The 20,087-nt window shown below is 39.5% G+C and overlaps 2 protein-coding genes and 1 long non-coding RNA gene across 10 annotated transcripts; all 3 read left to right on the top strand.

Annotated features, from left to right (window-relative positions):
* Positions 1 to 308: 308 nt before the first annotated feature.
* Positions 309 to 2,090, top strand: LOC124196877 (elastase-1-like). Its single transcript, XM_046592120.1, has 5 exons — positions 309 to 742; positions 821 to 999; positions 1,099 to 1,191; positions 1,279 to 1,415; positions 1,478 to 2,090. Exons 1-5 carry the CDS (start codon positions 318 to 320, stop codon positions 1,961 to 1,963), a joined length of 1,320 nt encoding a protein of 439 aa, XP_046448076.1. The 5' UTR covers positions 309 to 317; the 3' UTR covers positions 1,964 to 2,090.
* Positions 2,091 to 2,220: 130 nt separating this feature from the next.
* On the top strand, positions 2,221 to 7,371 carry LOC124196875 (mucin-2-like). Of its 8 annotated transcripts, none has more exons than XM_046592118.1 (6): positions 2,475 to 2,935; positions 3,628 to 3,735; positions 3,825 to 3,879; positions 3,954 to 4,117; positions 4,349 to 4,872; positions 4,938 to 7,371. In XM_046592118.1, exon 6 carries the CDS (start codon positions 5,459 to 5,461, stop codon positions 7,199 to 7,201), a length of 1,743 nt encoding a protein of 580 aa, XP_046448074.1. In that variant the 5' UTR covers positions 2,475 to 2,935; positions 3,628 to 3,735; positions 3,825 to 3,879; positions 3,954 to 4,117; positions 4,349 to 4,872; positions 4,938 to 5,458; the 3' UTR covers positions 7,202 to 7,371. The 8 variants fall into 8 exon arrangements, with proteins under 8 accessions (XP_046448073.1, XP_046448074.1, XP_046448070.1 ...); XM_046592114.1 differs by having other exon boundaries at positions 3,818 to 3,867; positions 3,920 to 4,117; XM_046592112.1 differs by having other exon boundaries at positions 3,818 to 3,879.
* A 238-nt stretch (positions 7,372 to 7,609) lies between these two features.
* LOC124196882 lies at positions 7,610 to 9,707 on the top strand. The gene is made up of 5 exons (XR_006875860.1): positions 7,610 to 8,013; positions 8,093 to 8,374; positions 8,439 to 8,508; positions 8,584 to 8,962; positions 9,019 to 9,707. It is a non-coding gene; the product is annotated as an uncharacterized LOC124196882 (long non-coding RNA).
* The last annotated feature ends 10,380 nt before the right edge of the window (positions 9,708 to 20,087 follow it).

The raw sequence follows: 20,087 nt of genomic DNA, 5'->3' as shown, positions 1-20,087 counted from the left end.
TCAAAGAAATGAATCTGTCACATCACCAGGGCCAAAGTGCTCACCGGTGAACTTCGAAATGGCCGGCGACAGTTGGAAACAAAAATGATCGGGATCGTTAGGTTCGGCTCTCGAATATCCCTCACACCTCTATGCCAAACACAACTTGCAGCAAAGTTTACCGCCATAATAACTCCCACTATATACAGCGCGCATTTTATCGACAAGTCGCACGACTCTTTGCTCTGCGGAACCGATGCAACTTTCAAAAGCTCTATAAAAGAAACGGTGAATTTCAGACTCATCGCAGCATCAAATTGCTCCTGTTGTTTTCACAGATGAAAATGGACGTCAAAAAAGTCGGATCTTCTCATTTTGTCCTAGCGATCGGCATCTTTCTAGGTGTGGCCACTTTGGGTCTCTGTACGGTCATTCCGCTGGAGAACTCTGCCGCCGACGACGCCGTTCTTCCACTGTCCGTCAAAGGTTTGTCCGCAGCAGCAGCGTCCTGGACGAACAACATTTCTTCTCGGTCGTTTGAAGAATGCGGAGTGGCCAACAGCAATTCGCTTCTGTCAGCAGCATCGGATGATGGCGGAAGCAGTAGGATCGTCGGAGGAGAAACGGCGTCGCCAAACGAATTCCCGTGGCAGGCTTACCTCAATGTGGAAATGACCAGTGGCGACGTTTATAGTTGCGGAGGGACTTTGATCGCCGATCGGTGGATTCTTACAGCCGCCTTCTGTCTCCTTCGTTCAGCGGAGTGAGTCCGCGCGAAATTTGAACTTGATCTAATTATAACAATAATCTAAAATTAATCATCTATTAGGCTACATTCAAGGCTAACATTCAAATCGGTTGAAGTTTATCTGGGAGCCCACGATGTCACAGCAACGTCTGAACCCAATCGCAGAGTTTATTCCGGAACTGAAATTTTTGTTCATCCAGACTACAATAACAACATCGCTGGAGCCGGAGAAATTGCCTTGATTAAACTGACCACCGCAGTCACATACACACGTAAATAGTTATAGTACTATATCCGCAAATGATACATCATAGAATTATTAGCGTAATTCGCTGTTTGTTAATGATCAAAATGGTGATTCTATTATACAGAATACATCCGTCCAGTTTGCTTGGCAACTCCCAACGAACCGGATTACGTTGACAGTCCAGTTACCGTAACCGGATGGGGCATAACTGTTGACGGTAATATTGGAAGGCCAACTAACTGAATAATTTAATTTAAGTCTATTAATTGAATTATACATCATTAACATTCTTCATCATTAACAGGCAGTCTTAGTCAATACCTAAATAAAGTGACGGTTCCGGTCATCTCCAATTCCGAATGCAGTTCGGTTTACGGCAGTGATTCCATTACAGACAAACAAATGTGCACCAGCGGAGCCGGTGGTCGTGGAATATGCGGCGTAACTATTAAAATCTATTATAGGAATTAGAGTAGTTTACTCATCATTCATTTGAAATATAGGGTGATAACGGTGGCCCGATGAATTTCAAACAGTCGGACGGGACGTGGAAGCAGATCGGGATCGTTGTCTTCTGGTCTTCCGCAGGTTGCGCGAGTGGCAGTCCGTCTGGTTACACCAGACTCAGTTCTTATTCGACGTGGGTTCAAGACACTGTGTTGTCTAACACGCCCACCACCACTACAACCACTACAACTTCAACAACCACAACTAAACCAACAACCACAACTACACCAACAACTACCACTACACCAACAACCGAAACTACTCCAACAACCACTACTACACCAACAACCACAACTACACCAACAACTACCACTACACCAACAACCGAAACTACACAAACAACCACAACAACTCCAACGTCAACCACGGCGACCAGCACAACATCAGAACCATCGTCCGCCAATCAGTCGTTTGCATTTCTATCGTCCGCACTCATTTCAATCAGTTTGATCATCAACCTGAAAATGTCATCGCTACAATAATTAAGTTCCTGATAATACGATATAAAAGAGAAAACATAGTGTGGTGACTATACAATCATTTTGTATTGAATTGCCTAGTTCATTTTAATTCCATATAATCTAATCAAATAAAAACGATAAAAGAAAATGTCCGTCTAAAGTTTTTTTTCTTTTAGGTATGAGCGTGTTTGTTTCAAAAACTCGACCCATTTCTTTGCTCTTTGTACTCCTTTCATTTTATTTTCTTTCCAGCAAAGATAAATTTGTTATCTTCCGTTGCTGCCCAGTTTTGTATCGAGTGACTTTCCCTAATCCCTTACGTGATTTCCCAGTGACAGGCGTCGTGATATTAAAGCGCCAGCAAGTAAAAGCTGTCGCGTGACAGAAGATATATTAAGGTTATACCGTCACTTCAAGAGCATTTTGTAGGTATTGTGACTAACACAAGTTACATATAACCTTTATATTGTTACAATCAGACATGGAAAAACGAAGAGTTTTCTCTGTGTAGACTGTACACTGTAGCTTATAGCTTAGGGAAGCCTCAACTCAATTGTTTTCGCCTTCTTCTCACGAGAGGTCACCGTTGCTTAGCTTTATGCCTTTGTCCCTAGGTGGCAATGTGCTAACCGATTAACGGAAGTTCGTCTGCAGATAAAATAAAAAACTCAAGTGGTCAGTGGTCACGCTCACGCCACGTCTGGCTGTGAGACAATGATTCAGATTCAGTCATTAAATTCATAAATTGTTAAATCATGAAAAGCATTTGATCAAATGAGTCTGTTAAAATCAAGTTTTCTTTTTGTTTCTCCATTGCCAGAATGAGTTTGTGCCAAGCAGTTAAAGCCAAACCACGGACCAAGGAAATGTTTGAAACATCCACATGATTCCCTTATTCGCCTTATTGCAGGATTCCTTTATTGCAGGAACTAAGTTTTTTTTTAAAACCTGTATGGTATGGCCAGTCCAATCTCCAGCATATCATAGAAAGGGGTGAGTGCTACAGAAGAAAATTTTTTTGTTCTGTCTCTTTGTGTCTTTATCGGGGAAAAGTCACCTGAGGGGGTGACTTTTCCCCATTCTTGTTTCTTATTCCCCACAGTGGGACTGCTGAAGTTGTTTGAAGAATCCTGCAAAGAAGAAAGTGTCTGTGCAAAACTGAATATGAATAAAGGCCCTTTTGTCAAGAGCTTTATTACAATAACAGTAGTCATTCGGCCCCCACAATCAAATTGACAAACAAACCAAAGACGCATACAAATTGTGAAATTAACTATCAAGTTTTTTCTTAAAAATATAATAGTCCTTTTTTTCAACAATTAATCAGACTGTCGTCATAATTGAAAAAGATGATTTGTTGATGGAATCAAAACCAAGGTGGGCAAAATAGAAACTGTAGAAGTTCTGAATAGTTGTAGCCGGTTGAAGTGAATGACAATGTCATGTGACAGTTACACATGGAATCTGAACCCAAAGTAGAGCTAGAGAAACCATCTACAGTGGTAGACCAGCTGCCAAAGGAACATATTGCACATCATGGTCCTGGCATAATTGTGGCGCTCTCTTATGTAATGTTGACTTCTGTAAAATTTACTATCAAGGAAGAAAGCAGTGATACCCTTGCCAAATCAAAATCCTCTTTACCAGTCGGCATTAATTAATTCAATTGTTTGTGGTTTTTACAGGAAATTTAGTCTTTGTTAAAGTCGTCTTAGTTGGCTCCCAGTCAATCCGGTTGAACAAATCGAACCGCAGCCAGCCTGGAGCTTCTTGTGGTTTTTCCATGGAAATTGGTGGGTGCCATTGCTTCTTCCTATCGAAACTGGAAATTAAAATTTATAATTTTTTTATTTAATTTTGTTGCTACTTTGAAAGTGAACAGATTTGGAATTCCATGAAGTGTTGCCGAGTTTGCATCTTGAACCGTATGATTAATAGTAAGAAGATCTTGAATTCTTGATTCTCTTGTTCTCTCAGATGACTCCAGGAGCTTAGCTCTCTTCTCGTCCAGGAGCAACTCGCTTATCCACTCCCGCCATATGGGGATCCAGCGAAGGAAACCGTCACTCCTCAGCCAAATTGTACAGTGGCGTATCAAATTAGATCCACTCACTATTTGACATCGGAACCCACTGCTGGCTTCAGTCTATCTGCTGGACAACGTTCCAGCGATCGGTAAAACATTCATTTCTCATATGTAGTGATTTTTGAAATTGTCTTAAGTAGAAGAGTACGCTGCTATATGTATCTTATTCTTATCGCATGCATTTTAGGGCAAAATTTAAGTTGGCAAATTTTTTCTGTATTGCATTGTAAATGCTGTGATTTAATCCCTCCCTCTTTCTTGAATTTTTGTTGAAACCATTTAAAACATTCCCTTTTTAATGAAAAATGCTGTTCATTCAGGGTTCGCCATCTGTCATGCCAGTCTATTAAAGCAATAGTCAACGTTTGAGTACAATGGCGTACTACAAGATTTTCTCAAGTTGTTTATCTCAAATCTTATTTCGACATCTACTAACACTACATTCAAAAGTGAAACAATTTGAGAATTAGAGTTAGATTTTAAAGCTTTTTTTTAGTTAGATTTTTAAAGGTTCGGTCACTCAAGTAAGAAGTCGGCGGGACTCTTATCAGCGACACTCACGTCCTGACTACAACCCATTGTGTACATCTTTAGTGACAAATTTTACAGCAATCAAACACTTTTTTCTTTTCTTAGACAGTTTCCTGGTAGGTCTATCAAATGGACCCGCATTATTAAATGGTCGAAATTGTTGGGGCTTCAATTGAAACTGTATGCTGCAAAGATTAATGTGTACCAAAACCAAATAACTTATCCTGCTGTCGACAATAGGATTTCCAGCTAACATGGATGCTATCAACGTATTGAAACAGCACGCCCACGCAGCAGTTGTTCAAGTTTGCTTGTAGGTTAACAATTTTAACTTGACATTAGATCTTTAATTAATGTTTTAATATTCCTAAATTTTAGGAAAACTATCTTATGCAAGGGAGTTGATGCCAGAAACAATTATTTTTAAACACATAATTAGGCTTACTAATTTCAACTTTGCGTAATCTTGACAAATAAAGTTAAAATTTTTCACAGATATTGCATGAGATAACTGTTGACCTTAAATAGTGATAAACTTTTACAGCTTTCACTTTCCTTTACGTCCTGTCTATATCTAGCATCCTACTTAACGAGATATAATGATTTAATATGGTGTAGGTAAAATCTGCAGCATATCTTTGGCGTGAATAGATATATTTAACCAAATGAACGACATTTTCAGTCGTCATGCCGGATGTGTCAAACTGTAAATCCTACAAAAACTATTTTGATAAGGTTTGGCTTTTAGGCGGCAACCTCAAGTAATGTAGCTAAGATTATGCAAATCATATTATCTCAACACTCTTTATAAATGCCGTGAAGCTTTCAGGCCGAGTCCAGACACCGTCTGTAGTTGCTGCTGGACGCTTTCCTCTCGACTTCATCATTCTTTCAGCACCATGTCCGTCAAATTTTCACTCGCAACTGCAATCCTGACGGCCAGCATCGTCCTGGTGGCGGCCACTTTGGGACTCTGTTCGACGATTCCCTTGGCAAAGGTTCCTCCCACAAAGACTCCAACAACGACTCCTTCAACTACTCCTACAACTTCGACGACGAATCCAACAACTACTTCAACAACTACTACAACAACGACCCATACAACGACGCCATCAACTTCTACGACATCGACTCCTACAACTTCTAAGACAACGACGCCAACAACGACGCCAACAACGACGCCAACAACGACGCCAACAACGACCCCTACAACGACTCCTACAACGACCCCTACAACGACTCCTACGACTCCTTCAACGACTCCTACGACTCCTTCAACTACTCCAACAACTACCCCTACAACGACTCCTACAACGACGTCAACAACTTCCACGACGATACCAACAACTACTCCTACGACGACTCCTACAATGACTACTACGACTCCTTCAACTACTCCTACAACTACAACGACCCCTACAACGACTCCTACAACTACTCCTACAACTACCCCTACAACTACTCCTACAACGACCCCTACAACTACCCCTACAACTACCCCTATAACGACTCCTACAACGACGTCAACAACTTCCACTACAACTCCAACAACTACTCCAACAACGACCACTACAACGACTCCTCCAACGACCCCTACGACTCCTACAACGACTCCAACAACTACCCCTACAACGACGTCAACAACTTCCACTACGACTCCTACAACTACTCCAACAACGACTGCTACAACTACCCCTATAACGACTCCTACAACGACGTCAACAACTTCCACTACAACTCCAACAACGACCACTACAACGACTCCAACAACGACCCCTACAACGACTCCTACAACTACTCCTACAACTACTCCTTCAACTACCCCTACAACTACTCCTACAACTACCCCTAAAACGACTCCTACAACGACGTCAACAACTTCCACTACAACTCCAACAACTACTCCAACAACGACACCTACAACGACTCCAACAACAACTCCTACAACTACTCCAACAACGACTCCTACAACTACCCCTATAACGACGTCAACAACTTCCACTACGACTCCAACAACTACTCCAACAACGACCCCTACAACGACTCCAACAACTACTCCTACAACGACCCCTACAACTACCCCTACAACTACCCCTACATCGACGTCAACAACTACTCCTACAAAGACGTCAACAACTTCCACTACGACTCTAACAATTACTCCAACAACTACTCCTACAACGACCCCTACAACGACCTCTACAACGACCCCTACAACGACCCCTACAACGAATCCTACGACTTATACAACTACTCCAACAACTACCCCTACAACGACTCCTACAACGACGTCAACAACTTCCATGACAACTCCAACAACGACCCCAACAATGACCTCACCAACGACCCCTACAACACCAACAACGACCCCTATAACGACGCCAAAAACGACCCCTACAACGACTCCTACAACGACTCCTACAACGACTCCTACAACTTCCAAAACAACTTCTACAAGGGTCCCCACAACGACACCAACAACAGCTCCAACGACAACTTCTGCAACTTCCACCACTACCAGAACAACATCTTCTGCTACTATATCTACGACACCGTCGTCAAGCAGTCAAACCTTTTCCTTTCTTTCCTTGTCACTTGTTTCAGTCAGTTTCCTAGTCAGCCTATCGATTGGACAACATTAATAAGTGACTTAATGCAGCGGCATCACTGATTTTATGAATAACATATGTGCTTTTTCTTTTAAATTTCAATGTCTAATTCCCTACTTTTAATTATGTGTATAACACAATAAAAACATATCGTACATAAAATCGAATAACAGATCGAATAATAAAATTGAGATAAAGAACAATTTTTAACAAATTAAACCTCTTATTCTAAACACAACACGACGTTTTTTATTGGTTAAGATCTGTGTTATAAAGATTGTGGATTCGGAGTGTTTAATTATCCTCAACAATAGCGCAGCGAATATTAATTCAAAGATGTTCACTAGATGGTTGAAGCTGTTGAAGTAGGCGCCATTTGATATCCCTCAGGGCTCAGGCAATAATGGCGGCCATTCGTTTCATAAGGAAGAGTAAGGAATAACGTAACAGCATCTTAGTCTGTGGTAACAGCCACTTGCCACCCCTTTGTGCCCTCAGAAAAATATCCACAGTTTGACAGCAGTTACAGTAGTGCTTCATCAAATGATAATTTGAAATGTTTTGTGCAAACTAATTTCAGTTGATGCTGGAATGTTGACTATGCAGCTAGGTTATCTGTTTCATTTTTTAGACTGATAAAAGTAGCACCATTGTTTCAGCCAAGGTTACAGCACATCACAAGATGCCGAAAGGATATGACACACTTGTCAATTGAAAAAGTGTTCACGTCAACGAGTGCATCGTTTTTATCACTCATGTGTTCCGACAAAGGAGTCCACGACAGAATTGTTTATTGCTGTAATGGGGCTCAAGGGCTTCACCCATGGAAAAGGGCTACATGTAATGTAATAATAATATTATTTTATATATGTACTGTCAACTAGGTCTACCTATTTTGATTAGATTCTTATTATTCTGAAACAGGTTGGTGATGGAAGGCCGGTAGCACAGTTGATATAGTTGCTGAGTCGTCTGGGTTATAGCCCCCAAATTAGTCTTTTCTATTGAATTAAGATGCTCCAATGTTAGCCTTTATTCTTTTAAAAGGAATAACCTACTGCCTCTAATTGTATGGGTCTGCCAATTGCGAAGTTTGGGAGAAGAGTATAAAGAAGGTATGCTGTAGTTTTTAGAGTTAAACAGCACTCATCCATCTGGACGTTAATTTTAATTATTGTGTCCTCTTGGCCCATCCAACCCAGCATGGTAATGATTAATTAATTCTGAATGAAATTAAGACTGATGAATTATCACACGCGGAATTGGACAGGTGGTTCGTACTTGGAGTAGCTGAACGAGGAGACTATTACGGCATCAACAAACCCAACGTATTCACTCGAGTAAGAAGTCGTCTCGATTTCATTCTTTGTTTTGAACTTAAACAATATGAACGTTAAATTTCTTTTGAATCCCAGGCTGTTTTTGTCGGCGGGAAATAACGAGAAGATCTGGCAGATAACGCGTTTCCCATCGCCGTCGTCACGATGAGTTTCATCGGCTCATTTTTCTTCCGATGAGTTAAAAGTATTTTCATTTATTTCCTTTTTTTCGTTTATGTAGTGTTAATTTTGCAATTTTTAATTGAACCACTGAGCTATTCTAATACGTGGATAGTGAAGATTTATTCACTGTGGAACACCTGCATCGACTTCTTCGACTGGCCATCGCTGGGGAAATGGAATTGAGTTTCGCCTTGTTGCTTCTCATTTCCAGAATACTTCCTTCTTTTCTTTCTTACTACTTTCTCTTGGACCAGAATACTTCTTCGGCCATGGTCAACAAACCACTCATTAAGTAATTGCCTCCTTAAAAAGTTAAAGTTTATTTTAACTGATTTCCTTTTTTCGTAGTTTGAAAAAAGGAACAGCTTATCATTGGTATCTGTTTGCCATTCTAACGGCCGCCTTATCAGCTGTTGGCCTGCCCTGGCTGGATGCCCGTCTTTGTTCGGAATTCGCCACTTAACGCCCACGCACTGACTGATGTCGAGTAACGAGTACATCAGGGTCGCATCTATCAAATGTAAAATTTTCCTTCATTCAATTCAACTTCAATTCCAGATTTTGGTTTTAATTCGATACAATTGGCAGAATTTTACAAGTGCGTGAGACTCAACTGACTAGGGGTTTGATCAAATCTATAATCGAGAAAATTGTTAGAAGCTTCACAAAATAACCGGGAATTGACTGATCGACTGAACCGGCATTAAATTTTAAGCATCGATTACAATGTGGCATAAGTCCACTTGTGATGAAATTTTCTTAATGATATATATATTTTTTAATTCTTTCGTAATTTTCCCTTTCGAATATCGAGTGTTGTATATCAAAATGATTGTTTAATTTCATTTTTACAAAGATATTTAGTATTTGAAAAAAATTTGACAAAGATGAATAGGCCAATTTTCTGTAATCTAGTACAGTCTCGTAGCACAATCACTAAAGCTTCAAATGTTTGCTATGGCTTGCCCATACGTCATTTATAAATAGTGGAGAGAGCGAGAAGTCGGGAGACGGATCGCGACTATCCCGAGACTGAAGTGTTTATTGAGCTCATTATTTATTTTTATTTATTTATTTATTGGATTACTAAACATTTTCGTCGAAATTGTTATCTGTGATTTTTCATACGAATTTCATTTCGTGTTGGCCGTTGGGTGTTCTTGTTTGGACTCTGAAGTCTCGACTCTCGAGGCGCTTCCTATAAATGCGTTCTGCGGTTTCTGCCTTGCAATTTCAATTTGTCTTACCATTACCCATTCATTAATTTGTGTTAACATGAGATAGCTTATTTATAGCTAGAGAAGTAGAGAATAAGATTCGTACTCTCCGTCCGGCCGTCCCATGGTTGTGAACTATATGTAAAGGTTGCCGAAACCATTTTCCTATCCCCCTCCCTGCAAATTCAATCATGGCCGACTTCTACGTTCTTTCTACAGCACAGCTTGACAATCCGGCAGTCGGAATCAAGCTGTGAATTTAGTAAACGAGGAATATTAGCCACAAGCCCCACAAGATTTGTTAATGTAATCAAAGAGAACAATTTTTATTTTTAAACTTTATGTTGTTACAATCTGTGTTCATGAGAGAATCCTAGAGTTTAATCTGTATCACTTTGTATTTCAGTTTTGTTTTCCAATCAACTAGTGGAATCTAGCTGCTTGTTAGCTGATGGTGTCTTCAAAAATCCAAGGTAGTTCAGTTATTTCTAAACAATTTTTCTTACAAACTTCTGTTCATATTAAGTTAGAGTCAGATATAGATACTTTTCAGAGTCTAGACGTTCAAGTATATCTTTAACCAAACAGCATTTTGTTTATTTTTCGATAAAGTGGGAGGTTTTGCTTAGACATTTGGTAGTATTTTTTCAAGTGGCCATACCATATAGGAAAAATGTTAATAGGAAACTTAAAGGGTAAAAGTATCCAAGTCAGTTTTCTCTCATCCGTAAAATGTAAAATGCTTTAGTGTTCTTTTCGTTCTTCTCTCACCATATTTTCATTTCCAAGAGTAGATAAGAAGCTATGTATTTCAATATTTGTTTTCTCTGGTATCGATATTCAATTATTCACATATTTTAAATTTTAAAATATGTTTCTGTGGACTGAGGTGGGTTAGGGATATATACTGGCTACAGACCCCTGTGCATATGCCATTTCAGCAGTTCAAATCTCCGTGAAAATATTTGAACTTGAGCCACACCGGCACCTCCTCGTTTTCTCTAGAAGAGGTAGTGGGTAGTAAAATCAGACCATAATGGCCGCTTCCTATCAAACCTATCCTCCTTTTCTAATAGCAGTTGAGACCAAATGAAATCTTTTTCTTGTCGCCCACCTTGTCAGTTTCTCAGCAGAGTAAAGCGTAGAGGGTATCAAAGTGTAGTAGTTCGTGGAGTGAATTGAATGAATCCCCATTAATATGATCAAGTGAAACTGATTTAATTCTCTTAGTTGGATCCGCCCAAGATCGCTGTCGTGACGTCGACTGCTGTGGACGAACTGCGTCGCGGAAATGAACGGCCGTTTCATCACCTCCAACGACATCCGAATGGAATGCAGAAAACCAAGGCCAGCCCGGAATGGACGCAACTGGGAAACTAGGAGGCGAGTTGGATCTGCGCCCAATCCAGCGTCCGGCTGTTTCGATGACGATCGCTGACATTCAATTAATTCAAGGTATGCAATCATTTCCATTCTTTTGCCACTATAGAATATGACGCAACTCAGTTTGGAATTCGTTGGCAATGGTAAAATCGATCGATGACTCAAGTCTTCTTTCTAGTTTGTGATTGGTCACCGTGTTTATTTTCAGGCTTTTTGACTTGATGAATCATTCACATTTGATTTAGACTTGTGCTTTTCTTTTAGCCATACTGCCGAGAAAACTTGTTACTTTTTCTGGGGTCCAAGATTTTGTGAATTTCAATCATTCATTCAGCGGCACTGTCGAAAAAACGAAAGAATTTGTGTGTGGGTTAGTCATGCTTCGTTTATTCCACCAGAGTTCACCATAGTTATTCATCAGAATAATTCATCTTTTTAAAAAAGCTAATGGGACATGAGGTCTAATCGACTGAATTCTCGCAACTGCTACCATTTTAATTTGGGAAAATTATTCGAGTGACTGATGAGTCAACTTTGTTATCTAATCTTATCGCTCGCACGACTCAACAATTTGACAGCTCAAAACCGTGTGACTTACAATAACGCTCACCGTGCTGGGCTAAACAGTCGGCTTGACAGCTACCTTTTTTTCTTACGCTGATGAACATGAGATGTTATGTCCCAAAGAAGGAAAACCAAAAGTAATTTGTTTGCTTTGTTATATGTTTATTTTGAATTCTGAATTGTTATTCAAAGTATCGGTGAAGTTTTTTTTTTTTTGTTTTCATATTTTTATTTGAAATTTCAAGCACATTGTCAGCTAGGTCTCGGTGAACAATAGGAGCGAGTCAAAGGAATTTGGATGGACTTTGTGGAGTTTTCTAAATTCGGGGTGGAGGTTTAAAGGATTGAAGGAAAGGTAATGGAGAGTGGGAGGTTAAAATTGGTTAAATTTTGCAAGTTTCAAAGCTAGAAAAGAGAAAGAAGGTGAAAAATAGAAAAGAAATTGGGTTGGAATACTGACACGTTCACCCAACCAAACTTAATAATTCGACAACTATTCGACGCACCTTCAACAAGCAAAGCAACTGCATTTCCACAATGGTGTGAAAATATTTCGACAACAGATGTAGCGTATAAATACTTCGACCTAACCTAACTTAAACTTACCTTAACTAACTTAACCTAATCTTAAAAACTAATTGTCCAAGTACTTTGGCTACACTGTGTCTACGTATTTTCGCGCCATTCGAAATGCAGTTGCCTTATGCCGAAGGTACATCAAATCGGTGTCGAATTATAGTTTGGTCGGATGAGACTTGCAATATTCGACCCAATTGTGAAGGAAGATGACGAAAAAGATAAAAAGAAGAAAAAAAAGATGAAGATAAAGAATTAAGGGCGGGAAGAAAAAGAATAAGAAAGAAAGAATACTCGGTTTAATTTTCTCTTCCGGTCCTGTCCTGACTACTTCCGGTTTCCACCTTCCTAGCCATCGCGTCATCTCTCGGATCCTGAACACTCTTTTCTCTCAGTTCATTTTCACTCTTGATCTCAACTTCCTTTACAGTTTAGCCAGGCCTCCTCTTCTCCTAACATCCAACCTCCTTCCTTGTGAGCGTATTGCTTTTAGACCTTGGCCGAACTGGTAATTTCCACCTCAAGACAAGCTGTGCCCACTGGATTGTTAGACTTGTCGTACAGCTGCAGCTTTTTGAGGCCATCGTTCAAGCTGGACACGTCAAGTTTAACGAAGCCAACCGTGGACTTCTTCAAACCGAATTTCTCCGACTTTTTTACTTTTATGGTCATTTGACACTCTTCCGGATTTTTAGTTTTGATGGTAAAATCTTTGTTCCACTCCGGCTGGCTGCCGCGGATCGTTTTGGATTTGCCGACTTTCTTGTCCTGTTTGCGGATCGTGTCGCGCCCTTCCTGGACCCGCATGGAAACGTAATATTGGTCAGAATCCTTGGCTTCCGGCAGATTTACTCCCCTCTGAACTCTGATTTTGAAATCCTTGGGTGTCTGATTTCCTTCTTTGCAATCAGGTAGCGACTCTGCTGGTGCTTTCGGTTTCTCATCCATCGCCCGATTCTGTGGAAGTTGCGATTTTTCGGGATTTGGTGGCAATGCGTGTGGGTCTTTTGGTTTATGGAGGGGCTGATTGTCATTCTTCTTGTTGTTAGACGGGGGTACTTTAGCCGGAGTGTCCTTGGGCTCAGAAATGATGTCTGGACGTGGAATGACTTCCGGCAGGTATTTTATCTCTAGCTCAAGACAACTGCCCTCTGGATTGCGACTGGCTTTGTATAGTTGCAGCCTATTGACTTGATTGACTTTCAATGCGGACGCGTAAACTACGACGGATCCAACCGTAGACTTCTTCAAACCCGATTTCGATGACTTTTTCAGTTTGATTGTCATTAGACACCATTCCGGATCTGGAGTCTCGATGGTAAAATCTTCGTTCCACTCCGGCTGGATGCCGATGACCGTTTTGGATTTGCTGATTTTCTTGTCCTTAACGTGAGGCTTGCCTTGCTCATCCTCGGCCCACATGATGGAAACCGAAACGTAATATTTGTCAGAAGCCTTGGCTTCCGGGAAGTTTACTCCCCTCAGAACTCTGATTTTGAATTTCCCGGTTGTTTGGTTTCCTTCCTCGCAATCAGGTAGCGGCTCTGGTTCTGTTTTCGGTTTCCCATCTATTGCCCGATTCTGTAGAAGTTTAGATTTTTCGGGATTTGGTACTTGGTGGGGCTGATTGTCAATCTTCTTATTCAAATCAGATTTTTCGGGATTTGGGGGCTGTACCTGTGGATCTCCAGCCTTATGACGGAATTGATTATCAGTGCTCTTGGATTGAGCCTTTGATGGCTGTTCCTCAACTTGTTCACTATCCTCAACTGGTTCACTTTCTTCAGGTATAATCGTCTCTTCGGCGATTTCAAGTTGTTCATTTTCACCCAGCACCGGATCTTCGTTAGTCACATTTCCGGTATCGTCAATCGTCTGCTGCCAATTGTCGTTCATACTCTTCGGTTCCGGCCTTTTCTCGTCCTTTTCAAGTTCATGTTCGCCAGACGGAGGTACTTCAGCCGGAGTGTCCTTGGGTTTATGAACGATCTCTGTGCTGGGTTCTTCCGGTTTCTCATCCATTGCCCGATCATTTAAAAGTTCAGATTGTTCGGGAATTTGGGGTGGTACCTGTGGATCTTCAAGATTATCGGTGCTCTTGGACTGAGCCTCTGACGGCTGTTCCTCAAGTTGTCCACTTTCCTTAGGTATAATCGTCTCTTCTGCAATTTCAAGTAGTTCAATATCACCCACCGGATCTTCGTTAGTCACATTTCCGGTGTCGACAATGGTCTCGGACAAACTCTCCGATAGACACACTGGTTTTGTCTCGTCCATTCCAAGTTGTTGGTTGGATGGACCTACTTCAACCGGAATGTCTTTGGGCTCAGAAACTGGCTCTCCTGGTGCTTCATCCAGTTTCTGATTCTCGACCGCAATTTCGTCAGATAAATTCTCGATGGTGAGAACAGCTTCCAGCGTTTGAAACTTGAGACTCTCCGGGTTGTTTTGGAGCGTTTCAACTTGTTGTATCGCCGCCGGGATCTCATTGGGTTTTTCGACTTTAATGCCGACTTCCTCGTCATTCTTCGGGGTCTGACTATTCAGAAAATGATCCAGTAGTTGTTCGATTGTGTCGATATGGTTGTTAAGGGATACTCGTAGTTTTTCCAATTCCGCCTGACTGAATGCGATCAGTCTATTCCTGTCTTCTATTTCTCGCCTCAGACGCGAATCCTGATTTGTCAAGCGGAGATTTTTCTTTGTAATGTCAGTAATGACACGTTTCTTTTCTTCCAGTTCGCATATGATAGTTTCCAACTCGATGTGGAATTGTCGCACCTGAGAATGGAAGTCTGTCAGTTGGGATTGAACTAGACTCAACTCATTCTTCAAGCGTTCTTTTTCCAATTCGTCATATGTCAAGCGGAGATTTAACTCGCTGATTTCAGTTATTACACGTTTGTTATATTCCAGTTCGCTTTTGGTAGTTGCCAATTCGTCGTGTACGTTCTGAAACATTTGCAGCTTTGATGAGGAGTCTGTCAGTTGTGATTGAAGCAGACTCAACTCATTCTTCAAACGTTCGTTTTCCAATACAGTCAGGTTTTTCTCAATCGCACTGGATTCGATAATTCTATCCCGGTCTTCAATTTTTCGCCTTAACCGTGAGTCATCATTTGTCAAGCGAAGAATTTTCTCTGTAATGTCAGTAATAAGACTTTTCTTTTCTTCCAGTTCGATTTTGGTAGTTGCCAACTCATCTTGTACGTTCTGAAACATTTCCAACTTTGATGAGGAGTCTGTCAGTTCGGATTGAAGTAGACTCAACTCATTCTTCAAATGTTCTTTTTCCAATACAGTCAGGTTTTGATCATCGTCTTTCGCCATCAAAGGAAGACAACTTTGTTAGTTCAAGTCATCTCCGCCGGGAGTCGAAACACCTTTGTCCATTTCAGGTTTGGTTGCGCAAGAAACGTCAGGTTCAATCTTAATCTGGTTAACAGCCGAAAGCCGAGTTTGTATATCGGTCTTTCGACTGAATAAATCCATGAAGATGCCATCCCTGCCTATGTCCCAGCAGACATAAGCAAAAAGAAAAGCCAATATAGTGACTGCCAAAATGTCGATCATTTTCACCACGGGTAAATTGGGTGTTTGCAATTGAAAACTGCTATGTAGTCTAATGCCGTTAGGGGTTGCCTATATAGACTTGCCAGGGTGATCCGAATTTGCATCCGTCCATTTCCTCTGTTTTTATCAGATTTCTAATTACGTAAATGCTTTTTAACTTTCGTACTGAATTGTGATCATACTTCAAGGAATAACGCACATTTTTCAATTAGTTTAAAATGTATTGCAATTTATTTTAATATTTTAATTGCATTTTGAATTGAAGGTTTTCGGAATCCCGGTCTGGGACAGGGCGCCCACAGCGGTAAGTTCACCAACTAAGAAGAATGGAATTTTTAGTCTGCATTAGTTTTCGTTTACAAATTTCAAGTAAGCAAGCATGATACAAGTTTCGAAAAGGAGAATAATCGAAATTATAAGAATTCAAAGAAAACGGAACGAGCACTTTTTTGGACGTGGATGCACGGAAATAAAATAACCTGAATGTGGTCATCGTTATTTCAACTTTGGCCAGTGCTCTCCACTCGGGTCTCTAGCCCATGGCAGGTAAATACTCAATAAAAATGGGATGACTATGGAAGCTTAAATAGAAGAGCTTAACTTGTTACAATTTTGTGGATTGTTACTTCCTGCTAGTATTATTTATACCCTAACATGACAGTTTGTTTGCACTTTAATGTAACCTTTTCCTCTGTGCAGATTTCAGGCTGAACCAGCCAACGTTACATCAGTTAAAATTGCTTGTGCTGGACCTCCAGTAAGTCACATATGTGTCATATGTTTAACTTGTTAAATTTTAATGTTAAGAAATAAAGTTCTCCGTTTATTTTTCTTACAGGTTCATTTAAAGAGATTGGCTTAACAAGAAATGGAAGTTTCAAAAGGGGAGGTTCAATAATGGTGTAAGTCCTCTAGATACCTCTGTTATTTCCCCGAAGAAAGATCAGGGTGTTCAAATCCACCATGACAGTAAAACCGACTCATCAAAAAAGGTAAGATTCTGGTAAAGTTGAAGTTGATAACATGTGTCATATTCATTTGTTTATTCTCTATCCCCTTGAGTACATTTATTTGTTACGAGATATGCTTTAAGGATAGCATGGATAGCAAACATCGATCGACGATTAAAAGAAATTTTTCACCCCATTTAAATTCCATCCTGTTATGGTAATAATTAAGTTTCTGTGTCTGATTTATTTTTCAGGTCGGACACACACGATAGAACAAAGGTTATCTGCCAAGGATCGACAAGAAAGGGGAGGAAATTCCATCGCCACTTCCGTGCCAGTCACCAAGAGGTTAGTGATTTTTAAAGATTTCATATTTATTGGAACAAGCTGGATTAGTGGGCAGAATTCAGGTTTGCTAAAACGAGCTTCAATGTTTTTGTTTTACCATTGGGAAAAACGTTTTATGATGACGTGCAAATTCAAATACCTCAGGTTAATTGTTATTGATTACGTGATGTTTTTGAATTTGAGGATTATGGAGCGAATTTGTTTGCTAGCGTATCAAAAGCAAAACAACAATTACGTTTTTTTTTAATGTTTCAGCAAAGGTTGTGACTTTGCGATTGCCAAGAGTGTCAATCTTGTTACAGGGATTTTCATTTTACCTTTATTTTGTAGCCTAATGGTTAACTGTAGTTCGACCAGAGCGCCCGCAGTAGGTTTCTAGCTCATTGATGAAAGCTTCCAGCTCTTTAGGAAAAGACTCATGTTTGTTTGCAATGTTTTACTAGTAGACTTTTTTTATTGGCGTTGAATCATTTGCTTTCTGTTGCGTAATTGCGTGAACATATGAAGGTAATTCTTTTCAAACTAGGTTTCGCATGGCTTCTTCCATGTTCCTTTTTTAATCAGTCCATTTTACATTCACTTTAATCTTATGTTATAAAAAACTAAATAGACCCATGATTTTATGTCTTTTAAACGACGGCACTTTATTTTTGTTATTCTCGTTTCGCTAGCTTTGATTAAACAAATTTGTAATCGCTAAACTTGCTTATTGGTAAATCTGTTAAATGTTTTTTCTCCACTTTGGTTAATCCGCACACATTCCGATTAGACAGACATCTTCCCAAGTCCAATCGAGACGCTGTTGAATAACAAATGTGTGAGAATCCTGCAGATGCGGATATCCGCGGCCACACCTTTGTTCTCTCTCTCATCTGTGATGTTCGCGTCTTATGGTGGTTGAATTAATGTTTTTATGGTAGTGCCGGTTTCGGAAAAGAAAAAAATTTCACATAGTCAGAGCAGAGCTGGTATATATTCCAATGTATCAAATCGTTCAGTATTTTTGATGGGTCTGGGCGATCAAAAAATTTAGGTTTTTTTTTGTAGAGGCGCTTTTTTGTCAAATATTTTTTTTTCTTCCTTTAATTTAAATTGAAAAAATAAAAACCATCGGCGTTAGTGAAAGCCACTTAATTGTCAATTTATATTAATTTTTTCGTTCCAGAAAGTTCCAGAAAGATTTTTGCGGCTATTGCGGGTGACGTTTATAGCTTAATATATCAGTTAACCACCACCAGCTGGCGAAAAGTCAACTGATTTGAAGTGTCCAGACATGTTGGCTCTTGCCATTCGTTGTCGACTTGTCGTATCGCAGTCGGGCAGTCTCGATCTGTCATTCAGTCATTGTTCTTGGCGACGTTGTACGACTTGTCGTGCCTTTAGTGAAGGAGTAGTCGACAACCCACATCACGTCGGATTAAATTAACTTTCGGTATCTACCATCCTTACTGTAAAAGTAATTTCAGTTCTTTATTTACATATCAACACTGTGTATTTTAATGTTTTCTTTACTGCTCTTTAGATTTGCCTTCCACGTTGAGTCAGTCTCACCATATCTTACCACAAAGTAATTGACATGAACTTGATGATCATAAAAAAGCTGAGAAAACTACATGATTTCATGCTTGCAAAAGGAAAACCTATGGTAAACAACTAAATATGATCAATAGAATAGAAAACTAGAAATATCTGAAGTGTTGGCCGTTGGGTATTATTGCTTGCTTCAATCTTACCCGATACCCTTTTACCCATTGAGCAACTACTTAGTTTCCCATGCTCTCCATTGTCCAATTTTGTTTATTTTTTTTATTGTCAAAAGAAGTTTATTTCATTTCATTGAGTTTTCTATTTTTATTTGTTTATTTGTTTAATCCGTTTTTTATATGAAATCAATCCAAGTTAGAGACTAGAGTTTAGGGGCAGTATGGTTATAGGAAATATGTTATATATGTATAGGTTTATAGGGCAGTATGGTTTATTATTAAAATATGTTGTTATTATAATTATTGGTCTCTTACAGGATAACAAAAATATGTTGTTATTATAATTATTGGTCTCTTACAGGATAACAACTAAGTTTCAAACTTTCAATTCTTTTGTATTGTGTAATTTTTTTTATCCTCTGTATTTTATTGCAGGTTTTTAACTTAATTTATCTGAGAGGCGGATAGGTGCAGTGCCAGATGTGTTCCCGGCTTCCTGCCATGAAGATTAATCAGAACTTATATTTATAAATTTTCAAATTTATGTTTGATGATGTGAAATGTTTATAATTTCCACAAAGAAATTGTGTGAATTTATCGACCAATTCCAATGTATTTAACTTCATTTGATGTTACCACCTATGCATACCCAGAGTTACCTGGTTCCTACTTCATAACCAAATATCCTTCATATTCCTTATCTTCCCTTCTAATTGAATTTACTGCAGAAGTTTTTATTTATTTATTATTTCGACGATGAAATGGGTATTGCTGCATACGTTATTGTAGCGTTAAGGTGGAGTATTAATTTCGTCTAAACTGTAGATTTGTTGGGTTTTTGCCTTTTTGGGTAATAATTTTGATCATATACATCGTTCAGAAATGGGGTATTGGGTAATAAATTCATCTTATTCATCCACTTGATATGGGGTTTTTGAGAAACAATTTTGATCATATACTTTGATCAGGACATGGGGTTTGTGATTGATATTTAAATAACATCCAACACATTTGGAAAAGTAGCGAAGTTCACTAGCAAGCAGATTTTTAATATTAATGTCGCACATCGTGATAAACCATTTAATTTATGTCAAGTGAACTTA

The sequence above is a fragment of the Daphnia pulex genome, chromosome 7 (assembly GCF_021134715.1).
Source record: "Daphnia pulex isolate KAP4 chromosome 7, ASM2113471v1".
In the NCBI taxonomy this organism is placed as follows: domain Eukaryota; kingdom Metazoa; phylum Arthropoda; class Branchiopoda; order Diplostraca; family Daphniidae; genus Daphnia; species Daphnia pulex.
This window is presented reverse-complemented; position numbering and strand designations above follow the sequence as displayed.

Excerpts from the sequence above, each read along its gene's own strand:
- LOC124196877 (XM_046592120.1), top strand. The coding sequence starts at position 318 with ATGAAAATGGACGTCAAAAAAGTCGGATCTTCTCATTTTGTCCTAGCG. Across the intron at positions 1,192-1,278 it reads ATGGGGCATAACTGTTGACG|GCAGTCTTAGTCAATACCTA; the intron begins GTAATATTGGAA and ends CATCATTAACAG. Across the intron at positions 1,416-1,477 it reads GTGGTCGTGGAATATGCGGC|GGTGATAACGGTGGCCCGAT; the intron begins GTAACTATTAAA and ends TTTGAAATATAG.
- LOC124196875 (XM_046592117.1), top strand. The coding sequence starts at position 5,459 with ATGTCCGTCAAATTTTCACTCGCAACTGCAATCCTGACGGCCAGCATC.